Genomic DNA, 20651 nt, shown 5'->3' with positions numbered 1-20651 from the left:
TTTGAGGTAGGAATTAAGCCCACCAGCAGACAGTAAGTTTTTAAAAGCAATATTTGGAATGGGTGAATTAATAGTCAGTTAATTGTCAATTGTTTTGACCCCAGATTCCTAGATTTGTCTAAAGGATATATTTTTGCAGAAAGTTCTAAGTACCCCTTCACCATCATTTTGATTGGGTCATATATCATATCACATACATTTGTTCTCTGGTGAAAATGTTTGGACCGATAGATGGATCATTTCTTGTTGATGATGTCAACTAAACACATGAATATTTTTTTGCCAGTATTTGAGTCCATTTCACTTACATGACTCATAATGAACCATTGTGAACTTTCTTGGTTTCAGGTGTGTGGTTACCGGCTGAGACTGCATTTTGATGGTTATTTGAGTTGCTATGATTTTTGGACCAATGCTGGTTCCCCGGACATTCACCCTGTGGGGTGGTGTGAAAAGACCAACCACAAATTGCACATCCCGAAGGGTAAGCCAGGGAGCATTTATCAGATGGAGGGAGGGGCACTTGTTATTTTGGGTTTATTTTAACACCATTTCATGAAACAGGGGAGCCAGGTGTGAATTGATTTTCCAAATGAAAGTTTGATCTCTGAAGAGACTAAGACCATGACAGTGCCTTGGAGATGAGTGTAAAAGAAAAGCCTGTATGCCTTTCTAAATCAAGTCTTCTAACTAGGAATTTATGGTAAAAAATATATATGTAACTGTTTGAGAACTCTTAATCATATATCAAGTCTATTAATCCTCATAGCAAAACATTGATGTCCAAATCATGTTTGAAATGAAATATCTCATTGGGAAGGGTCATGATTTACGCTAAATTTGCTGCAAGTTCGGGAATAATGGAAGGAATGAGACTATAAAATGCCATGGCCAGTCTTGTTCTGATGGGAAATGAAGTTTCGTGCTTTTCTTCTGTTTCCTGTGAGACCCGAGGGCCGGGCAGTGAAGGCTGATCCTTCATCACCATGAGATGCCCTGGACCAGCTTCTTCGGGCAACCACTGGTTGTGCATGGCGTCCTGCTGGGGAGTTAGGTTGCTGAGTAACTAACTGCTGCGTGTTTTGGATGTAGGGTGCACGCTCCCTCTTCTCAGGAATCGGCTCAGGCACTCTTGCCAGATGCCTGCGGCGGAGGCAGTCCCCTGAGTTGCTCCATTTGATGAGAGCTGGTGACAGTTGGCTCACTCATGCAATAGGCATTATGGACCTTTAGTGTGTTGGTACTTGGTACTGAACAACAGAAAATATAAAGCCTCAGGCTCCATGGGGCTATCCTTCAGAGGCGAGGAGGATGGAGGAAGGCCTCAGGACACTCCTTCAGTTGCTGTTATAGCCCTCCCTGAAGTCACAGGGTCCCAACACACCTTGATAAAATTTGAAAGCAGCTTGGGCCCAAGGCAAGAGAAGAAGCCCGAGTTGATGTCCCAGAGTGGGCAGGGTATTTGGCCAGGAGGCCACCTCAAGAAGACTAGTGGTAAACCATGGTGGAAAAGAAAGTAAAGCTTATTAATGTGTCAATGTAGTCTTGAACTCTGCAAAGAATTTGGTGTGTGGGTTCATAAGAAAATACTCACCCTGTGTAATGTGGGGCTATCTGCTGCAAGTGCAGAAACCACATCCCTTACCTTAAAGGGAGAGAGAGAGATTTTATTCTGGAGCCATTCATAGTGACCATGTCCTGGGAACACATATGCAGGTTAACCCAATTGCCGTGTTTCTATGTGGAAACAATTCCATCATGTTTTAATACTTTTGCAGAACAAAGAAAATCATAGATAAGGCAAGTTTGCAATGCATTGGTGGATAAATCAGAGGGGCAGGTGAAGCCAGATGGGGAAACTCTCTGATGAGACTAAGATGCTATCTGATGACATTTTTTAGCTTTGGGGTTGGTGAAAGCTAGAGATCTGCTAAGTCAATAGATTCCAAAAGGATTTTTACCCATTAGTTACAGGGTTTTTGTTCTGATGCAGAGGAGGGCAAGGAATGGCTGTTACAGATTGTTAGAACTACCCCAAGGTAGGGTAACTAGCCTCTGAACCTGGAACATTCCGACCTACCCACAGTACCAAAATCCCAAGGAGCCAGTCAGATAGTCTGTGAAGACACACTTCTTCCCAGAAATTCTTGTTCACACAGGTCACATGGATGGGAAGATAAGACATTTTTACTGGGTAATTTATGAAGATTAGGATAGAAAGTCGGACCTGCCAAATGGTCTTTGAATTTGGCAGTGCTGGGTACTGAGCCCAGGGTGGCATTTGGATTGTGAGGGGGTTCCTAATTTCTCCCAAGCGTCTGACCATTCGAACTACTAAAGTATAAGGACCTCTCTTTGTCTTTGTGATGTGGCTTTCCTGGTGAGTGGCAGCCACTCTGTGACTCCAGTATCTCACTTTTTGCCTGTCCTTAAAAGCCCAGGGCTGGAGAGGGGGCAATGTTGTATCTCAGTGGACATTAATCATCTGTGTGGACCGACATATATTATGGAAACTACACTCAACAACTTTGAACTTAAGACATTTAAACAACATGAAAACAATTTAGAGATTTTAATGTAAATCACTTGTGATGAGCTGAGGCATTGCTGAATATATAACAGAAGATTAAAACTAGGAATAATATATTTAAAATATATGTGAGAATGTCTTGTGGGTATTTTGAATAGTGTGTACTTTTCTAGGTTATAGAAAAGATAAAATTGTTTGGATGGATTACTTGAAGGCCTGTAGATTGCAAAATGCTCCTAAGAAATTATTCAGAAACAGAAGTTCTGTGAGTATCTTCTCCTCCCTGTAAATCCTATTCTTCCCCAAGTTTAAGTTCCTTAAAATTTGCTTTATATGCTATTATATTTTAATCCTAATACATTGAAAAAGCCCTCCCCTGGGCATATAGATTTTTATTTTGTTTTGGCTTGCTTTTTTTCTCCTTTAGCATTGCAATTATTAAATGCAGAACACTTAATTTACATCAAGCCTGCTAAAACCTATTTAAAACATCTTTCATGGATATTTTTGCTTGCGAGACATTAGTTTCTTAAGCTTAATGTTGGTGTTTAGAAACGAGTGGACACTCCAGACGAACTCTGTCGCTTGTGTCGCACAGTTGGATCTAAGCATGGTGAAAACAAAGGAAGCATTTCGGCAGATTCAGGGCTGCTGCACTGTACTTTTCTAGAGTAGACTCCTCCCGCATCCCAAGCAACTCAGTGAACCTTCAGTGGAGAGTGCAAGTGGATTGACTGCTCAGCCATTCTCTGTCCTCAGCAGTGAGTCGTCACTTTGGGGGAAGGTGACGCAGAGCAGAAGTGAGGACTGGGCTCTGCCCTCTAGGAACCCTCTCCCTCCTGTGCTTGGTGCCCCCAGCTGGGCCCTACCCACTGAGGGTCCTATATCTAGTGCGCTTCTTACTGAAAGTAAGTTTCACTTTCCCAATTTTGATATTACTACTACGTGGCCCTCATAGATTTGTGTGTCGAGGAAATGGACTTTACTGATATGAGATTGACCTAAAGACAGAATCCACTGGAAGATAAAGGGATAGACCAAAGAATCTTTCTTCCAGTTCCAGCATTGTATGTATCTTAAAGCTCCAAGGCTGGGTAATTATAGCTATTTCATATAAAAGATAGGGTTATATTAGCCGTAATCTGTATCTTCTGCTACGAACATGCACACATTAAAATCATTTGTATTTGTATCTATAATTTTCACAACACAATACATTCTTTAAATTTTGAGGAAAATACTAGTTTTGAATCCCATTATCAAATTAAACAATATTTTTTGTGTGTGTGCTAAAGAGCATAATCTGATCACTTTTCAGAGGTTGGTATTTGGAAATTTCGTTAGCCTATGGGGAGTAGATGCTACATTCCTCATTTGATGTAACTGTGTTCAGTAAGCATTGAATCTTAGAATCCATTCCCATCTAAGAACTGAACAGGGAAACATGAAGATGATAAGAAAAAACTATTTCCTTATATAACTAAAGTGGGAAGCCAGTGGGAAGCTGGTGACCTTGTTATAAATGGGGGAGCCTTTCCCTGCTCCCTTCCTGAGTCAGGTGTGAGTAAGCGTTGCTTTTGTGTAGATCTTGTTGGTTCTTAAATGCCATAGAAATTCCCACGGCGGTTCAGTCCCCTTGGCTGACTGTTTGTTTCTGTGTCTTTCCCCCACTCACTTGCTACGTTAGAATGTGCCAGTGCCCAAGGAGTTCCAGGTTGGGATGAAACTGGAGGCTGTGGACAGAAGGAACCGTTGCTTGGTGTGTGTGGCGACCATTGCGGACATCATGGAAGACCGCATCCGCGTGCATTTTGACAACTCCGATGAAGGCCTTGATTACTGGTGAGACATCAGTATGCATGAGCTTTGCCTGCACCCATGTTTAGTATTCACAATTCATCTTCCCAGGGCTGTGACTGTTTTTACGGTTACTCACATCAGGAATTCATCAGTGGAATTTTCGCCACCTTTCTTCCCCATGGGTTGTTGAGTTAAAGAGCACCTCCTCTGCTCCCTGTTCTCCCTATCCTGTGTGAAGTTACTCCTGACCCAATGGAAACAGCTCAGGGCTTTCAATTGCTCTTATATTTTGTCTCATTTGTAATAGAAATATATTTGAGAGGAGGGACTTAAGAAATTGCAAGGTTGATTTTTTTTGTGTGTATGAGGGGTAGGGTCTGAAAAATATTGAACCCAACCTTGCACACGAAATATCCAAGGAAAATGGGAGTAAAGGACATTGTGCTACAGAGCCATTAAGGTGACTTTGCACAAGTTGAAAGTGCTTACTGTGTTAAAAACCTGAAATATGGAATCAGTAGTGGCAAAAATGTTTTTTGGGGGGAGGGGCACATTTCCTGTGCGTGTCCTGAACAGCTGACAAATCCCTGCCTTGGTTGTAGCTCTGCAAGCGCCCGATGAGAGTCTGGTTTTTTCCTTTGAACTAAGAATCAGGACACAGAGTAGTTGTTGTAGGTGTCTTAGACATAGTATTGGCGATCCTTGGGAGAGTAAAAGGAGGAAGGATGTAGCTATCTTGGGTCTTGTTCATGTCTGTAACTTCCTGCTATTAGTTGGCCTTGTTAGTAGTCAGCGTGGGTGGAAGACTGCTTAGGACAGTGACCCAAGGTTCACCTGCAGTTGCTCCATGCCAGCCCCTCCCCAGTTTACTCTGTAGTTTCAAATTTAAGGAAGTTGTGAAAGTAAGAAGTCGGGTCTCCCGCTTTAAAGGGATGTGCTTGAAGTTGTTTCTAGCCTCTGGTAACTACGGAGTGCGGTTCCCCGTGGAAACAGCTACGCCCAGCTTGGCCATCTCTCTCTCTTTGATTCCGTGTTGGTTCCTGTTTGTCATTGTGATGGTGTCTCCGAAGGAGCAATGTAAAGGAAGAAGGGTTATTTTGGCCCCATGTTTGAGAGGGGCGGGAGAGGCTTGGTGATGATGGAGGAGCTTCTGGCCGGGGCAGTGGGAGCTGCAGTGGTTGTTACGCCGTGTGCTCGTTGAGGGGGCTGAACATGAAGGCCAGAATAAGGGTTAGGATATAATGGCCCAGCTCACTCCCTGGGGTCCTCCATCTGCCAGTTGTGCACCAGACCCAAAAAGGTTTGTCAACCTTTAGAACTAGCGTTGAAGGTGGGCACCAAGGACTAAGTGTGTAGGGGTCATCTCACACGATTCTTCCCTTGACACCGAGTACTATGAGTGTAAGCACAGAATCCCGGTTTTTTTTTTGCAGGTATGACGTTGACAGTCCTCATGTCCAGCCTGTTGGTTGGTGTCAGGAGAATGGAAGAACTCTGGTAGCACCCCAAGGTGAGCAGAGCAGTGTCCCTTGAAGTCATCTCTGTGTGAGTAGATAGTCCCTGTTTTACATTACGGTGACAATGTGTCATTGCATGGCGAGTGGATTGAAATACTTGGAAATGCCATCGGCCACCCAAAGTGTCTAAAGCCTGCACGGGCTGTAGTATTTATAGAGTGTATTGGGCAGGATTACAAAGCTGAAACAGTTTTTAGCTCACTGGGTGACTACCTCTGCCAAGGAAGGGTATTTGGATCAGCTGTTTCCAGGTATGCATCTTATAACTGAATTCGTTAATCAAATGGTAAGATTATTAAATGTCTTTTACTTTGGAGCTAGGTGTAAAAAATAATATTAAAACGTGGAAAGTAAGACTTAATGTGTGCCCTGACGTGCCTTTTAACAAGCCAACCTAATGGCTTACCTGGAGATGTAAATGAGTCCTCTTCCCAGTTACTGTTTTAAATTGTAGAAGTGCTGAGAACTATTTAGAGACTTTCTGCATAACATCCCTTTGTTTTCAGATTTGGCATTGAGTAAGGATGGATGGTAGCAGGTAGAATTGTGGTAGAGGATTCCTCTAGCATGCTTGGAGATCATGGGTTCAATCCCCAGTACCAGGCCAGAATGGAAAAAGAAGGAACTGACCAGAGAGTGTTTAGTTTTAGCATCTTTAATACAAATGATCATGGAGAAATCTGTTTTCTTTCGATATGTAGTATACGGGAATAAGTGTAGAAAACAGGATACAGCATCTATAATGTAGCAGCTTTTTGGTTTGTAGCATGAATAATTATGGGCTTTTTTTAGTTCTTTTTAAGTCCTAAACAGAAACGGAGGAGGAGTGGGTAATGGGAACAGAGGAAAGCTTTGGGGTGAGAGAATGGGAGTAGAGGAGGGAGGGGAAATGTCTGGGCTGTAAAACAAACAAACAAACAAATAAATAAGTAGATAAATAGATTTATTGAAGACAAAATTCAAAGCATTTTTGTATTATTGTACAAAGTAAAGAATGTTTCATGGACATTTCCAAGTGTGCTTATAATATATTGAGATCACACTCATCCCTTTATTTTGTCTTCTTTTTAATTGAAAATATATTGTTTCATACCATATGTTCTGATTATGGTTTCTCCCCCTCCTACCCCCAGATGCTCTACACATCCCCAATTACCCAAATCTATACCCTTTCATTTTCTCTCTTACAGAATACAAACATGAATATAAAAAATACTAAATAAAAAAAACAGAATAGGACAAAGCAAGCAGTTAAACAGAAAAAAAGCCAAAAAGACCCTACTCCTCATACTGAGTGACCTGGCCCAGCCTTAATGTATGGGGAAGCGCTTAGTCTGACTGCAGCTTGATATGCTGTTTTGTTGATACCCACGGGAGACCTGCCCTTTCCTGAACAGAGACTAGAAATGCTATGAAGTAGAGGTGGGACTTTCAGTTGGGTATTAGCTAGATACAGCCATCCCATTGTTGAACACACAAAAAGGACTCTCCATCTCCCTACAGAGATGCTTCCTCATCCATGTTCGTTGCTTTGCTATCCATAGAAGTCAGAAATTGGGCATAGCCAGGTTGTCCATCAATGGTAGATATTGAAAATGCAGTACATCTACGCTATGGGATATTTTTCGGTTACTAAAAAAAAGTTGTGATGTTTTCATGTAGATAAATACAGCTAGAAGCAATTATCCTGCACGAGGTAACCCAGACCAAGAAAATACACATATTGTGTATTTTCTGTCATATGTGTGTATTAACTTTTGAATGTCAGAGATGTGAGCTCCATTTGGGACCAAAGCTGTGCTACATAGGTAGTAAGGGGCTCCAGCTTGTCAGAGCACCTTACAGAAGGACTGAGCCACCCCCCCACACACACTCCAGAGAGCAATGGGTCACTGGTGAGTTGGACTACAGGCTCAGGTGTGCATATCTTTGGCTCAACTTTATCTCACTTCAGGACCCCAAAGATGGACTTGGCAGGGATCACTGGATCTCCATTTCTCTTTGCAATGAGGCCACATTGAATAAGCCTCCATTTTCCTCTGTTTCCAAAACATTATCCTGCTGGATCTGAAGCAGAATCTCATTGTGGTTTTGGGTTTGCCCTGTTCATCAGTTACTCCCCCTGGACAGCTTCTCAGGTGCTCATCCACCTCCTGTGTGTTTCCTTAGGAGGAATGTCTACTCAGATCCCCCATTCACGTTGAACTGTCTTGTGTTATTATTTCAAAATTATGCCACCACTGTTGTCTAAAAGTGAGTGTCTTCTGAGTGGGTGATCATGCAGGAACCAGACAGGTGGTTTCACACATCTTACTTCACCTCAAATGCTTTGTTTTCACGGTCTTTTTAACGGATGTGCTTTCATTTTAAGTGTGTATTTCTGTCTTTGTGAGTATACGCCATAGGCTTGCAAGATGCCTTCAGAGCCCAGAAGAGAGTGTCTGATTTCTCGGAACTGAGGTTGCAGGCAGCAAGGTGCCACCTGAAGTGGGTTTGGCCTCTAGGAGAGCACGAAGTGCTCTTAACTGCCGAGGACTTTTCCCAACTCATATTTTCACATTCTTCATGTTGTCCTCTGGGTTAATTCCATGTTTCGGTAGTGGGGTGTTTGGGGAAGACAGTCTTTATAAAGAAAACAGACGACTGTGCAGGGTGTTGGAGCCTTAATGGTATGGGGTCTGGGCCAGTTCACTTCTGCTAAGGGTTGTGTCATGCTGTGACAGGTGATGGATGGCTGATGGCATTGGCTGGGAGGCCAGTAGAAGCAAATGGCCTCATCCCGAACAAGGGCAGAGAGAGGAAAGGCGAGGAGGTAAGGCCTTATCCTTTTAAAACAGCCCTCGAGAAGGAACTCGGCCGGCCCCTAAAGAGCATCTCAGGACCCCAGTGACTCGCAAATCTTCCCCAAAGCCTTGCATCAGAAAGATCTGGCCACTTTCTACTATGCCACTCTGTGGACAATCCTTAAAAGACTGGGACCACTCTTAGACCACAACATCCTCTGATATATAATATTTAAATTATCTAGTTTTTGTGTCTCTTAGTTTTAGTGTTAACTCTGAGCATTTATTGTTAAATCTCAGATCAAAAGAGTAACTGGATTTCTACATTTCTTCTTCTTACATTTAAATCATTGAACTGTGTTTAATGAGTTGTAGCACGTGACGCAAGACAGGGGTTCCATTAATTCTTTTGAATATGTTATCCAGTTCCCAAACACCATTTCTGAAGAGACTTTTCTTTCCCCTTTGAATGGCCTGTGCAACAGTTTTGAGACTAAATTTACCATAGAAGATTGGGTTCATTTCCGGAGTCACGGTTTCTGTGGCATTAAACAAATGCAAATACAGTATTCTAGTGCAACAAACCAATGCAAAAGAAATATAAACAATATTTTATCCACTTTGCAGCACCACTTTGCAATCCATTTTGCAACTAGAAATTGTAAATTCTTCAAATTTACTCCTCATTTTGAAGACTATTTTGTTTATGGGGACCCTTTAGCGCTTATATGAGCTTGAGGACTGGCTTTTTTCCTGAGAAATAACTTATCATTTTGATAGGGTTGAATCAAATCTGTAGGTTGCCTTGGAAAATAGTGTGTTTACTGCTGAGTTTTCTGATTCATAAAGATGAGGTGTTTTCAATTTATTTAGGCTTTGCTTTTGTTCTGTAATGCTTTATAGTTTGTAGCTTTCCTTTTTTTTAAAGTTTCTAGGTGTTATTATAGATGGAATTGTTTTCTTAATTACTTTGGTATTATTGTTATCAAGTTGAAACACATACATACCCTGTGTGTTTGTGCTCTGTCTTGCAAGTTTGCTGAATTTTTTTATTCAACACATGTGTAATTTGTGTCTCTGAACGTCTCCATGGGGTTTCCAGACATGCCGTCGTGTGTCACCTGTCACGGGACATGCTCTTACTCCTTCGTTTGCGTTCCACTGAGTTTTGCTGAGCTTCCTTGCCTGGTTGTTCTTCCCGTGTCTGCAGCATAAGGCTGGAAATGGAATGTTCTTGATTTGTTCCTTAGGAAGAAAAATCACACATCTCCCAGTTGCTATGACACAAGCTTTATTTAAGTACTTGATCTTCTCGGGCTGAGGGGTTTCCTTTTCTCCTAGTTGTTTTCACTACTACATCTGGAACACTCGTGTGCTCACTTGCCTGTCACTACCGGGCACTGCCCCCTTCCCACATAAAACAAAGCAAGCCCCGCCCCTTGCTGACTTTATCCACTGTTTTCTCTGCATCTTTGGAGATGATTTTATTGTTTATCTCCTTTGTCCTTTTCTGTAATAATTACGTTGATTGATTTTCCTAGGATGAATTGTATTCTGGGGGGTGGGGGAGAGAGAAATCTAGCTGATTATTTCATTCCATCCTCTTAATGCAGTTTGCTAACAGTTTGTTGAAAGATTTTTGTGTGAATCCATATGGTCTATTGTTTTCTTATCTTTTTTCTCAACACTTTTCTCTTTTATAGTGTTGTAGAGGAAATTGCTGTTGCTTTTAATTTTTGCTTGTTTATTCTTAGTATTAAAATACAGTTTGTTTCTTCAGGTTGATTGCCTACCCTTCAGATTCCCTGAATTAGTCTATTGCTCTCCTAGAGTAGTCCTTATGATTTTCTGTCTGCGAAATCACAGCATATGGAGGTGGGGATGCTTCCATTTGCTCATGCGCATTCTGAGTGGCCTTTGCTTCTTGTCCAGTATAGCCCTGGTGGTACGCCACAGGACAAAACTGGAAGAGCCACCCAGGTTCTTTCCTCCCAATTTTAGGAAAAAGATCTCGATCTTTCACAGTTAAATATGACTGCTCACTGTGGGTTTGATCAGATGAAAGGACTTCCTTTTGTTTTTAGTTTAAATACTTTAATTTTTAAAAATTCTGTTAACTTGATATTATTTTATTGACCGATGCTCATGCTAGGGCAATCTCATATTCCTGGGACAAATCTTACTAGAAGTAATTATTGTGTTGCGTTATTTTAACATAGTGTCTTATTATTTTAGAACTCCGCACATTCTTAGGATGAATGTTGATCAACTGATCACACCCAATCCTTTCTGTAACACCTCTTAGAACTACCCTCCATCTACCACCCCTTCGCAACTCTGTGGGGCTTTTCCCAGCCTCCCCCACCCTCTCTGTCTCTCCTGACAGTTCACTGAGTTTGATTTGTTCTATCCTTGTCCACATGGGGGTTTGACCCTCCACTGTACCGTGGCTGGCCTACTAGATTCTAAATAAAATGGAGTCACTGAATCTTCTCCTAAATAAAAATGATTCTTCTTGTCCCAGCAGCCATTGCATATGAGTAGCTACTCAGTTAGAGTTGAAGATGCCTGAGCTTCCCAAAGACTGACAGGCTTGGCAGACAGCCACAGCTACAGTGAATTCATGAGTGCATTGGTTTTGTCACAGTAGCAAGACACTGTTTCCCCACAGTACCCCCATGCATGTGGCTCTTCGTGTCTCCTTGTTTGTCCTTGATTCTCCAGATATTTTTGGGAGGGCAGGTGTGTGATATAAATGCTATAATTGAAAATTCTGTAACACAAATATGTTACACTGATGTGGACTGAGAGCTGCACTAATATGTGGGTATAGAGAATCTTTGAGAAGGTGATTTAAGATTATGTCCATTCAGCAAAATAATAGTGGGCTCACCTCTGGGGCCTGTGAACTCCTGAGCAGCAATGGGGTCTTGGACAAATTTATAGATGGCCTATGCATTTCTTCTGTGGAATGGGCCTTAAATGTGATCAGTCATTACCCAATAACACTCATGCCACTATTGTACTCTTGAGCATGTCTTGCCTGGTTTTGACTCCAGTTCTCACAGAATACCCTGTGGGACGAGAACTTTGACTTTTAGCCCCAGCTGGTTCATGGAACTCAATGTGTGATGGGGATTTGACTCCCCTGAGACATCCTGGCAGTCAGCATGTGGCCACGTAGTCATGCTGTCACATTGGCAACACAGGATCATCTCGGGGATCCCAGCCAGGAATCAACGACAGGATGTCCCAGTCTCCACAGCCGAACTTCATGTAGACTTCCTCTACGAAGAGTCACAGAAAGCAAGACAACCAAATAGAGTTGGAAGAGAGGGAAGTTATAACCAGAATGAAAATGTAGTATAATTGATGCAGAGAACGCAACAAAGAAACAAAGAACATCACAAAACAACTTCTCACCTCGACCTATCCTCAACCACCCAAATCCCTGGTAACAGAACCCCAAATCGCAGACATAACTGAAATGCATGAAAAAGAACTCAGACTAAGGGTCACTTAGAAGTCTGAAACACAGATGCATAGACTAAGGGAATCTACCCAAAACCTCTGTCAAGGTCATCCCCAGAGTGAATAGAACAGTAAGTTAGAGGAGGAAGTGCAAACTATGGTGGAGAAATTCAGCAAGAAAACTGAAGTGTTAAGAAAGAGCCAGATAGAGCAATGGTGAGTGTAAACAATGGCCAATCAGATAGAAACCATATGGGAAACCCATTACCAGACAAGACCTTGAAGAACAAATTCAAGCTGGAGGCCAAGGCTGAGACAGGGATATAAGCAGAATAGATATGGGAAAAAATTAAGGAGTACAACCAAGATTTCCATGAATTCTGTGATACATTTAAGAAGCCAAACGTAGAGTCTATGGGGTAGAAGAAAGAGTAGAGATAAAGACAAAAGAATAGACAGACTATTTAATGAAATTATAGCACAAACCTAGAGAATTTCTAAACCTAAAGAATGAATTGGACTTCCAAACAGAAGATGCATGTATAGCCCCAAAAGCATGTAACCAGATAGAAATTCTACAAGACACATCTTAGTCTTGATTTCAAAAATACAAAGTAACAAAACACACACATTTACTACTAAAAGAAAATCGACAACCCACATACAAAGCAGGGATGTCAGAATAATTTCAGGCCTTTCATCAGAAAATCTAAAATCCAGAAAAGCAGAAAATAATATTTTTCAACTCTGAAGGTAAGTAACTCTGAACCATGAATGCAAACCCAACAAGATTATCTTTCAGAATTGATGGAGAAGTAAGGATATTTCAAGATAAAATATTTTGCGTTATAGATTTTAGAATTGAGATCCTTTACCCATATATGCTTCATATTTAAATATAATACAATAAAAATGAAATTAAGCATTGTGCATATGAATGGTTTGTTTCTGGTAGCAATTAGCTCCAAATGTTATTGGTTGAAAATGTTTTACTGAAAATGAATTTATCTTTTGAACATTACTTATGGTTATGGATTTTAAACATGTTTAAACATAAATATGTTAATGTGTATAGATTATAAAATTTTATGTCTCCAATTAAATTGTTGTCAGAAAAGTATATTTTCTTTATTTGCTAAAGCTTATGCATGTCTAGAGGCAATTCAAGCTTTTGAAAGCAAAACAGCATGTGTTGATCTGTGTCTCTACCCCTGGGGTTTAGGCAGATTCTGTGGGTTCCACACAACAGGAATGGGTAGGTTGACAGGGAGGGATGGTAGGGAGACCATTTGTAACCCTGTGACAGGAAGATGCAAAGTCATTTCACCGATACACTTTCAAGTGTCAGCGACTGTTTCCATTGCTCTTCCACAGAAGACAGGCAGAAAGCAAGCTTCCTTTTGTTCCTCGGAGAAGCTTTGCCTGAGATTTGAATTGGAATGATAAGTAGGTAACAGGTAGACTTTTAGGAAACCTGTCTAACTGCATGAAGAAGTAATGGTACCCTCCAAGGGCAATCATGTCTCTCAGAGACGGATGGTGTCTGCGGGGCTGGTAATGCTAAGTCAAGAATCAGTTCCTGATGAACAGGGTAAATCTGGTTCTTTCACTAAAATACCCACAGTCTTCGATGAAACATCACAGAGCCACCTCTTAGCAGTGAGCATAGAGGCCAGAGAACTGGAAGGGGAAGTGAGGGAGGAAAAAAAGGAAGGAGGAAGAGAAGGGTTATAGAAGACTTGTGATGGAAGTTGACAGGGCTCTGCTGGGGATGCCAGGGGGCATGTGTGCATGGGGCGGGGGCATGTGTGCATGGGGCGGGGGCATGTGTGCATGGGGCGGGGGCGGGGGAATGGAGAAATGAGTTAGTCTGTTACCCAAAGCTCAGCATGTGTGAGAATGCTACCAGGAAACTTTTGGCTCCATATGCTAATTCCATGAATAAATAAAAATTCCACTCTCTTGAAGAATGCCACATAGATTGCCAGCTGGAAGGCACCTCCCCTAACCCCTCATTTCTGATATCCAGAACAGAGCTCCCATTTATAAAAATCTCTGAGAGTTTGTCCATGTATGTGAATTTACATTGTTCTGCACCACTCAGTGTGTGTCAGTCATCAGTTTCAACAGGGCTAGGAGACTTTCTTCAGCAGGCTGTGTGGCAGGCTGTCCTGTAGTTAATAAGAAGACCCTGCCTCCCACCCATCCCTTATGAACCCAGCAGGCCTCAGTGAGTGTCAGGAAGCGTGTTCGTGGCGGCACGGCTGGTTTCCCGGAGACGTAGCCAAGGCAGGAGGACCTCTGCAAACACAAATTGCTGCTCACTTTGGAGTGTTTACTGCAATCCTTTCAAGATGGACTTGGGTCTTCCACAGTGATGGAGAATGACATAGGATCTTGTTCTAAAGGAGGAGCCTAGTTCTTCTCTAACAGCTTTGCTGAAGTGGAAGCCAACAACTGTGTTGGTCATCCATTTATAGTTTACATGGTCAATATTTTTGCCGTATTTATAGAGTTTTGTGTAACCATTATCATATTCATTTTGACAATACTTTCATCACCCCGTAAAGGAATCTCCAGTAGTTACTGATTCTTCTACCATCGTTCATCTTTTCAAGTTCTGGAAAAACACTAGTTTACTTTGTGTCTTTACAGTTGGGCCTGTCCCAGACCTTTCTTGTGAGCAAGGACATACTACGTTACCTTTGTGCCTGGCTTCTCTGCCCAGGAGCGTTGTGTTTTAGTTTCATCCACAATGCCCCTGCCTCACTGCACCCTTTATTTTCATCAGCTTATAGCACTAAATAGACAAACCACAGCTTGTGTCTCTGTTCATCCATTGGCGGGCATTCAGGTTATTTCTACTTTGAATAATGCTATCGTGAATGTTTGGCTTTGTTTGGATGTACACTTTCTGTTCTCTGGCTGTTGACCCGGGGATGTAGGCGTTGGGTAATTTAGTAGTTCCCTGTCCAAGTTACCGAGGGCCCACCCTGGTGTCTTCCATGGTGCCACACTGTCTACATTCTCCTTAGCCTCGCCTGGGGTTTCCTACTCGTCTGTGTCTTGACTGACACTTGCCTGCCTTTTTACATAAACCTGTCATATTCGGTGTGAGGTGGAGTCAGGTTTTCAGGGGTCTCTTTTTTTTCTCAATTTCCCAGTGTGGCAGAGACTTTCACACGGTTGTCTGTTTTCAAAGCAGCGTTGTGCCGTTTAGGTAAGTTATCTTGTTTCCCTTTGTGGAGACCTGGTGCCAGAGAGATGAGGGGACCTGCCCATGTGCCAGTGTTTCCAGAACTTTTCCCTTTCCCCTCCACCAGACCACACAAAGACTTACGCTTGGACATCCAAGTGCAGCAGAAGGGCAACTCCAGGGTTCCACCAGGGACACAGAGTGAGAGCTTCACGATAGAGATGATGCCCGAGTCAGTCTCTGATGGCGTGAGAAGTCTGGTGTAGTGGGAAGGACTCTCAGATATAAGGAGGTAGACATAAAACAAAATGGCGGAAAGCCCCCACCTGCAAGAGAGCCAGGGTTCACCGGGATTAGCACACTTGGCTGCAGGGCCTGGCTGGAGGAAAGAGGAGAGGAGGCAAGGAGTGGTGCTGAATACTGAGCTCAAATTGATGTCTGGTGGCCTCGTAAAGAGCTTTACAGTTGCTGGCGGTTTCTTTCCAGCCTGGTCCCATAGCCATTTAGCCCCAAATAAACACCCAAAGACATTTATTAATTATAAATCTGTTGGCTGATGGGTAGGGCTTCTTATTGGCTAGCTCTGTCTCAATTATTAACCCATTTCTATCAATCTATGTATTACCACAAGACTGTGGCTTGCCCAGTAATGCCCCAACGTGTGGTTACTCCTTTGGCAGCAGGAGTAACAGATGACTCTATGTGGCGGGCACTCTCTGCCTACCTTTCCCAGAATTCTCCTTGTCTCCTAGTCACACCTATCTTCCTGCCTTATTGGCCGAACAGTGTTTTATTCACTAACCAGAAAGAGAAACATATATGCAGAAGGACATCCCCCTATCATCTCCTCTTTTCTGTCTAAATAAAAAAGAAGGGTTTTGACTGTAACATAGTAAGATTATATGTAACAAAACAGTTATCAAGTAAGAACATAGTTAACACTTTACCTTAAATCACCTTAAATCTTAGATCTTTTAATGATTCAGAGCAATTGTGAAAAGAGTAAAAAAAAATCTTGCTACCAGGCTAAATGATTTTGGCTGCCGTAACAATATATCCTCCGTATAAAAACAAATCAGCAGGAAAACAAAACATGCAAAGATTCAAGATCACCCGTCGCACTCATGCCTCGTTTGTACCCTTCAGAGACGCAAATGCGCTTCGTTCTTCCTCGATTTTATGCACTTCACGGTTGTGTGAGGGCCTCCTTCAGGCCAGCAAGTTTGGAACATTCTCCTCAGACTTGTCGGACACATCCTTGTGACTAGACAGAGTCCGTGCATTTCTCTACAGGGACGTCACAGGATCCCTGCCAATGGCCGTGGTTGTTCCCCTCATATCCTGGCGGGTGGTGTGCATAGCTGCCTGCCTCCTTCCTGTCAGTGGTTGCTATGGTTGCAGGCCAGAAGCGGGGGCGTGGGCATGGGCGGGGCAGGGTGTGGTCCAAACTTCTCCACTGGACGACTGAATCCATATCCAACGGCAAGTTACTCCAGGATTAAATAAGCGTTCTGTTTTCTCGCCAAGTTTATGCTCACTAGCTTGTAGCATTCACCGACAGTTATCGGGTTAATTGGTGTGGTGCTTGCCGGAGGGAGATGTTCGAGAAACCTGAGTCCTCCTGTGTTTACCGGTTGGCATCTCCTTCCCCCTTCCCCGTCTGTCATTTCCTTTGCATCTCTCCTCTTTGAGCCGTGAAGGAGTCTTGGCCCCTGCTTTGTTAAAGGGTGCTGCTGTGTTCTGTCCTGTAGGTTATGTGGGGGAATGAGCTGCCTTTCTTGATGACATCAAGGCTGGTGGCAGATGGAGACGGGGAGAGGTCCAATTGTTAAAGGAATCTGAGATCATTATAAAGAATGACAAAGCCGCCCATCAAAGAGAAAGAGGGAGGAATGCTCTGTGGGGAACTGCATGGTGGCGGCTTATGGTTCTGTGACAGATTCACATACCTACAGTGGGTTTGTTATCCTGAAGTTCTGGAGAGCTAGAGTTTGAAATGGGCTTCAGTTCAGTGTTAAGACTATCAACGAGAAGTCAGGGAGGGAGGGAGAGAGATCGAGGCCGCTGTTTGCAAGATCTTTTGAGACAGTACCGAGGAGCTTACGATAAAGGCTGTGATTTAGATATGTCTGGGGAGAATTCTGCTGGCAACAGTAGGCCAGATTAGAGAGGATAGCGGTAGGGAAAACACAGTGGGATACTTATATCATGTTAGGCTTAATTATGACTTGGTGTATTGTTTTCATTTGGAAATTAAGCATGACATAAGAAGATACGATTGCGAGCCATGTTGACAAGGGCTGGACATGTGATAGCTAATCTTGGTTGTCAACCTGACTGCACCTGGAATTAGCTAAAAACCCAAGCAGCTGGGCAAGCTTGTGAGGGATTTTTCTTGATGTATTATTTGAGTCGGAACACCCACATGAAATTTGAACCATCTGAGGTCAGAAGACTCATCCTAAATCTGGGTCACTCTTTCTAGATCGCATAAAAAGACAGACGAAGAAAAACAAAGTCTTTGATTTTGCTTCACGCCCTCACTCTTGCTGGCAAGCTCATCCATCCCATGTCTGAGGAATTACATGGCTGATATCAGAACTTACTTTGGGATTCCAGCATATACTGGAAACTGGCGGCTCTGGAGGACCTCCCACAGATTCAGCGCCAGATTGTGATTTGTGGGCCATCCAGTCTTATGGAGTGAAAAACTAATGCATCCTTGGCCTTTCTGTTAGGAGACAGCCATTGTCGGGTTATATGGGCAACCGTCTGTGTGTGTGTGTGTGTGTGTGTGTGTGTGTGTCATATGTACACATACATATGCATTGTTTTGTTTCATCAGCTCTGTTCCTTTAGAAAACCCTGAACAATATACAGGATCTATAAACAGAGAAGGTCAGGCCTTTGCTAGGGCTGTGGGAATGGACCAGTTTGGGATTGTTTCTCACTCAATTTTGCAAGATCCTGGGTGAGAAGTCCCCTATGATCTCTTTATCCAGAGTTCCTGACTCTGGCTCTGTGGGTTGGTGGAGCAGGGAAATAATTATGTTTTTTTCCCTGGTCAAAACTCTCTTTTCTAGAGAATACCAGTCCATCACACAGCATGTACATCTTAATGTGATACCAGCTAGCCAAACAGAAAAGAATTAAACTTGCTCTCCCTTCTATGGACAGTACAACACCCACAGAAGAGTCTATATGGGCCAGAACAGAAGGTGGAAGAGAGTACAGGCTCAGAAATAAACTCTATATGCCAAAATGATTGTAGCAAGGGTGTCAAGGCCGTTCAATGGGGGAAGAAGAACTATTTCAAGTTATACTGGGAAGACTGGATATTTATATGCAAAAAAATGAAGTTGAAACCTTAGCTTAAATGTAGAGAAATGGCTTCAAAGTCACCAAAGAAAAAAATCTAAGAGTTCACCTATTATTAAAACTCTTAAAGGGGATCACAGGGAAAAACTTTTGTTTTTTTGTGTCTGCTGGTTGTTTCTTGAGTGTAACAGCCAAGTCATGGGTGACGAAAGAAAACCAAGCAACCAGACTTTGTGAAGATCAGAAACTTCTGCCTCTCCAGGATCAGCATCGGGGTCCATGGGGGCAACCTCTAGGATACTGAGAGAATGGGAAGGTGCGTTTATGACTTATGTATCTAATGAAGGGTTGATATTTAGATTGTAAATCAAATGCCCCTAACACAACACCAAAACAAGGAAACAAAATCAGAACTGAGCTAAATCGCCTTGCCTGGGGAGGTGGGTAGCTTGGTGGTCACTGTATAGTATTTGTCTCACAGGTGCAAGGTCCTGGGTTTGATCCCCAGCAACATACACACACACAAAATATTAGAACAACAGAAGAGGAGACAGGGTTTAAATACACCCTTCTCTACAGAAGACGCAGGAATAAGCCTCTGATGTGTGTAGAGCATCAGGAATCATGAGGGAAACGCCAACAGCCACGGTGGGCATCATCTGTTTATGCCTAGCCGGTGGCGACTATCTACAACCAACGAAACAACAGTGCAAAACAAGCAATTAGAAACTGTTTATCAGACTGTGGAAAAATCAGGACGCTTGTATAGCGTCCATCAGGTCTAACAGTGCCTCCAGAACCCGGAGAAGCCGTCCGCCCCACGGTGCTGCGTGTCTGGTGGCTGCTTTTCCTGAATTCTCATGAATTTCTTGCTCATTATCGGTAACCCCCCTTAACAGATCTATATCGGGGCTTTCTCAGAACTGTAAAGTCAGTTTTCATTTACTGGTTTGCTTTTCATGCTTCCAGAAATATTTGTTGACATAACCCCTGGGCTTTTAATCTATTTTTCGCTGTGACTTTATATCATCGTATTAGTTGCGCTTTAATTAATTTATTATTTTGCTTTAATACGCTTTATTTATAGTGCTCCAGCTGCAAAATTCGCTATTTTTGTTGCCTCCTGTTTCTACTCCCAACCCAACCAGCCGTTCCTTCTACATAACAGCGCTGTTGCTAGTCCCTTTTCCTTAGGCATTGTGAACTAACTAGTATATTATTAGACCACTTCAAGAATCTTGATGTCTTTAACACTTTAAGCACTTTTCAGTCATGTCTGATATGGATTTGTGGTGCTTTTATGGTTGTCGTTCTTTGTTTTGTTTTGCCGGTGCTCTGCCTGGTACTTCTCTGGATCCTTGGGAATACTCTGGTCCGGTGGTTGCACATGGTGGCTAGGAGGCTTTGTGGCTAAACTCAGAAGTCATCTGTTGTATCCTCTGACTTACACACGCGTGAGGTAGCACCAGTTAGAGAACTGTAACTAACTGCAGAGGAGACTGGAAACCCGCTGACAACGTTTCTACCCAGAAGGGAAGCATCTCGGATCTTTGGCGTTTGTATGCTCTACCTGATTTGCTGGTTCACAAATGTTTGCTGCTGAGCACACAAGAGTTCCCGCATTGCCCTTCTTATCAGTGGCTTGTGTGCATTCTTGGCAATTAATTTGACCCTTTCTGTTCCTAAGCATTCCTTTAAAAATGCCTTTATTGGGGCCGTTTAGCTAGCTCATCAGGTAAAGGTGCCTAACATCCAGTCTGGCCACCTGAGTCCAGTCCCCAGGTCTCCAAAGGTGAAAGAAGACAACTGGTTCCCACTTCGAACTCCATCCATATGTGGTGGCAGCAGACAGGCACCCCCACCTTCCCCTGCACTCACAAAAAAAAAAGACACACATAAAAATGCAATAAAAATTGTAAGCGTCTTCATTGATATTTGGCTGCATTTACAAAGGAACACAGCAAGAATGTGTGTTTATTTCTGCATAAAAAAACTGTAAGTTTAGCACCAAAACTTGCAAATGAATGCTGAATGAG

At 42.7% G+C, this 20651-nt stretch overlaps 1 protein-coding gene and 1 long non-coding RNA gene across 3 annotated transcripts in view; one reads left to right on the top strand and one right to left on the bottom strand.

Moving 5' to 3' along the window:
* L3mbtl4 (L3MBTL histone methyl-lysine binding protein 4) overlaps positions 1-20651 on the top strand; it is a 398535-nt gene that overhangs the window by 152231 nt on the left and 225653 nt on the right. Inside the window, exons 8-11 of the mRNA XM_040752887.1 lie at positions 349-484; positions 2704-2795; positions 4218-4372; positions 5764-5840. Coding sequence (XP_040608821.1) covers positions 349-484; positions 2704-2795; positions 4218-4372; positions 5764-5840 — 460 coding nt within the window. The remainder of the gene's footprint in view (positions 1-348; positions 485-2703; positions 2796-4217; positions 4373-5763; positions 5841-20651) is intronic.
* The window catches only part of LOC121142699, a 29617-nt gene that overhangs the window by 7908 nt on the left and 1058 nt on the right, over positions 1-20651 (bottom strand). The window contains exons 1-2 of one of the 2 annotated variants that reach the window (XR_005879735.1): positions 16245-17004; positions 15442-15623 (exon numbers count right to left, since the gene is read on the bottom strand). This is a non-coding gene — a long non-coding RNA (uncharacterized LOC121142699). Of the gene's footprint in view, positions 1-15441; positions 15624-16244; positions 17005-20651 lie in introns of those variants that run through there. The other variant, XR_005879736.1, reaches the window with a different exon arrangement.

This window comes from Mesocricetus auratus, unplaced genomic scaffold, assembly GCF_017639785.1.
Source record: "Mesocricetus auratus isolate SY011 unplaced genomic scaffold, BCM_Maur_2.0 Super-Scaffold_100010, whole genome shotgun sequence".
Lineage (NCBI taxonomy): Eukaryota > Metazoa > Chordata > Mammalia > Rodentia > Cricetidae > Mesocricetus > Mesocricetus auratus.
Note: the sequence above shows the minus strand (reverse complement) of the source record. Positions and strands in the feature narration are given on the sequence as shown.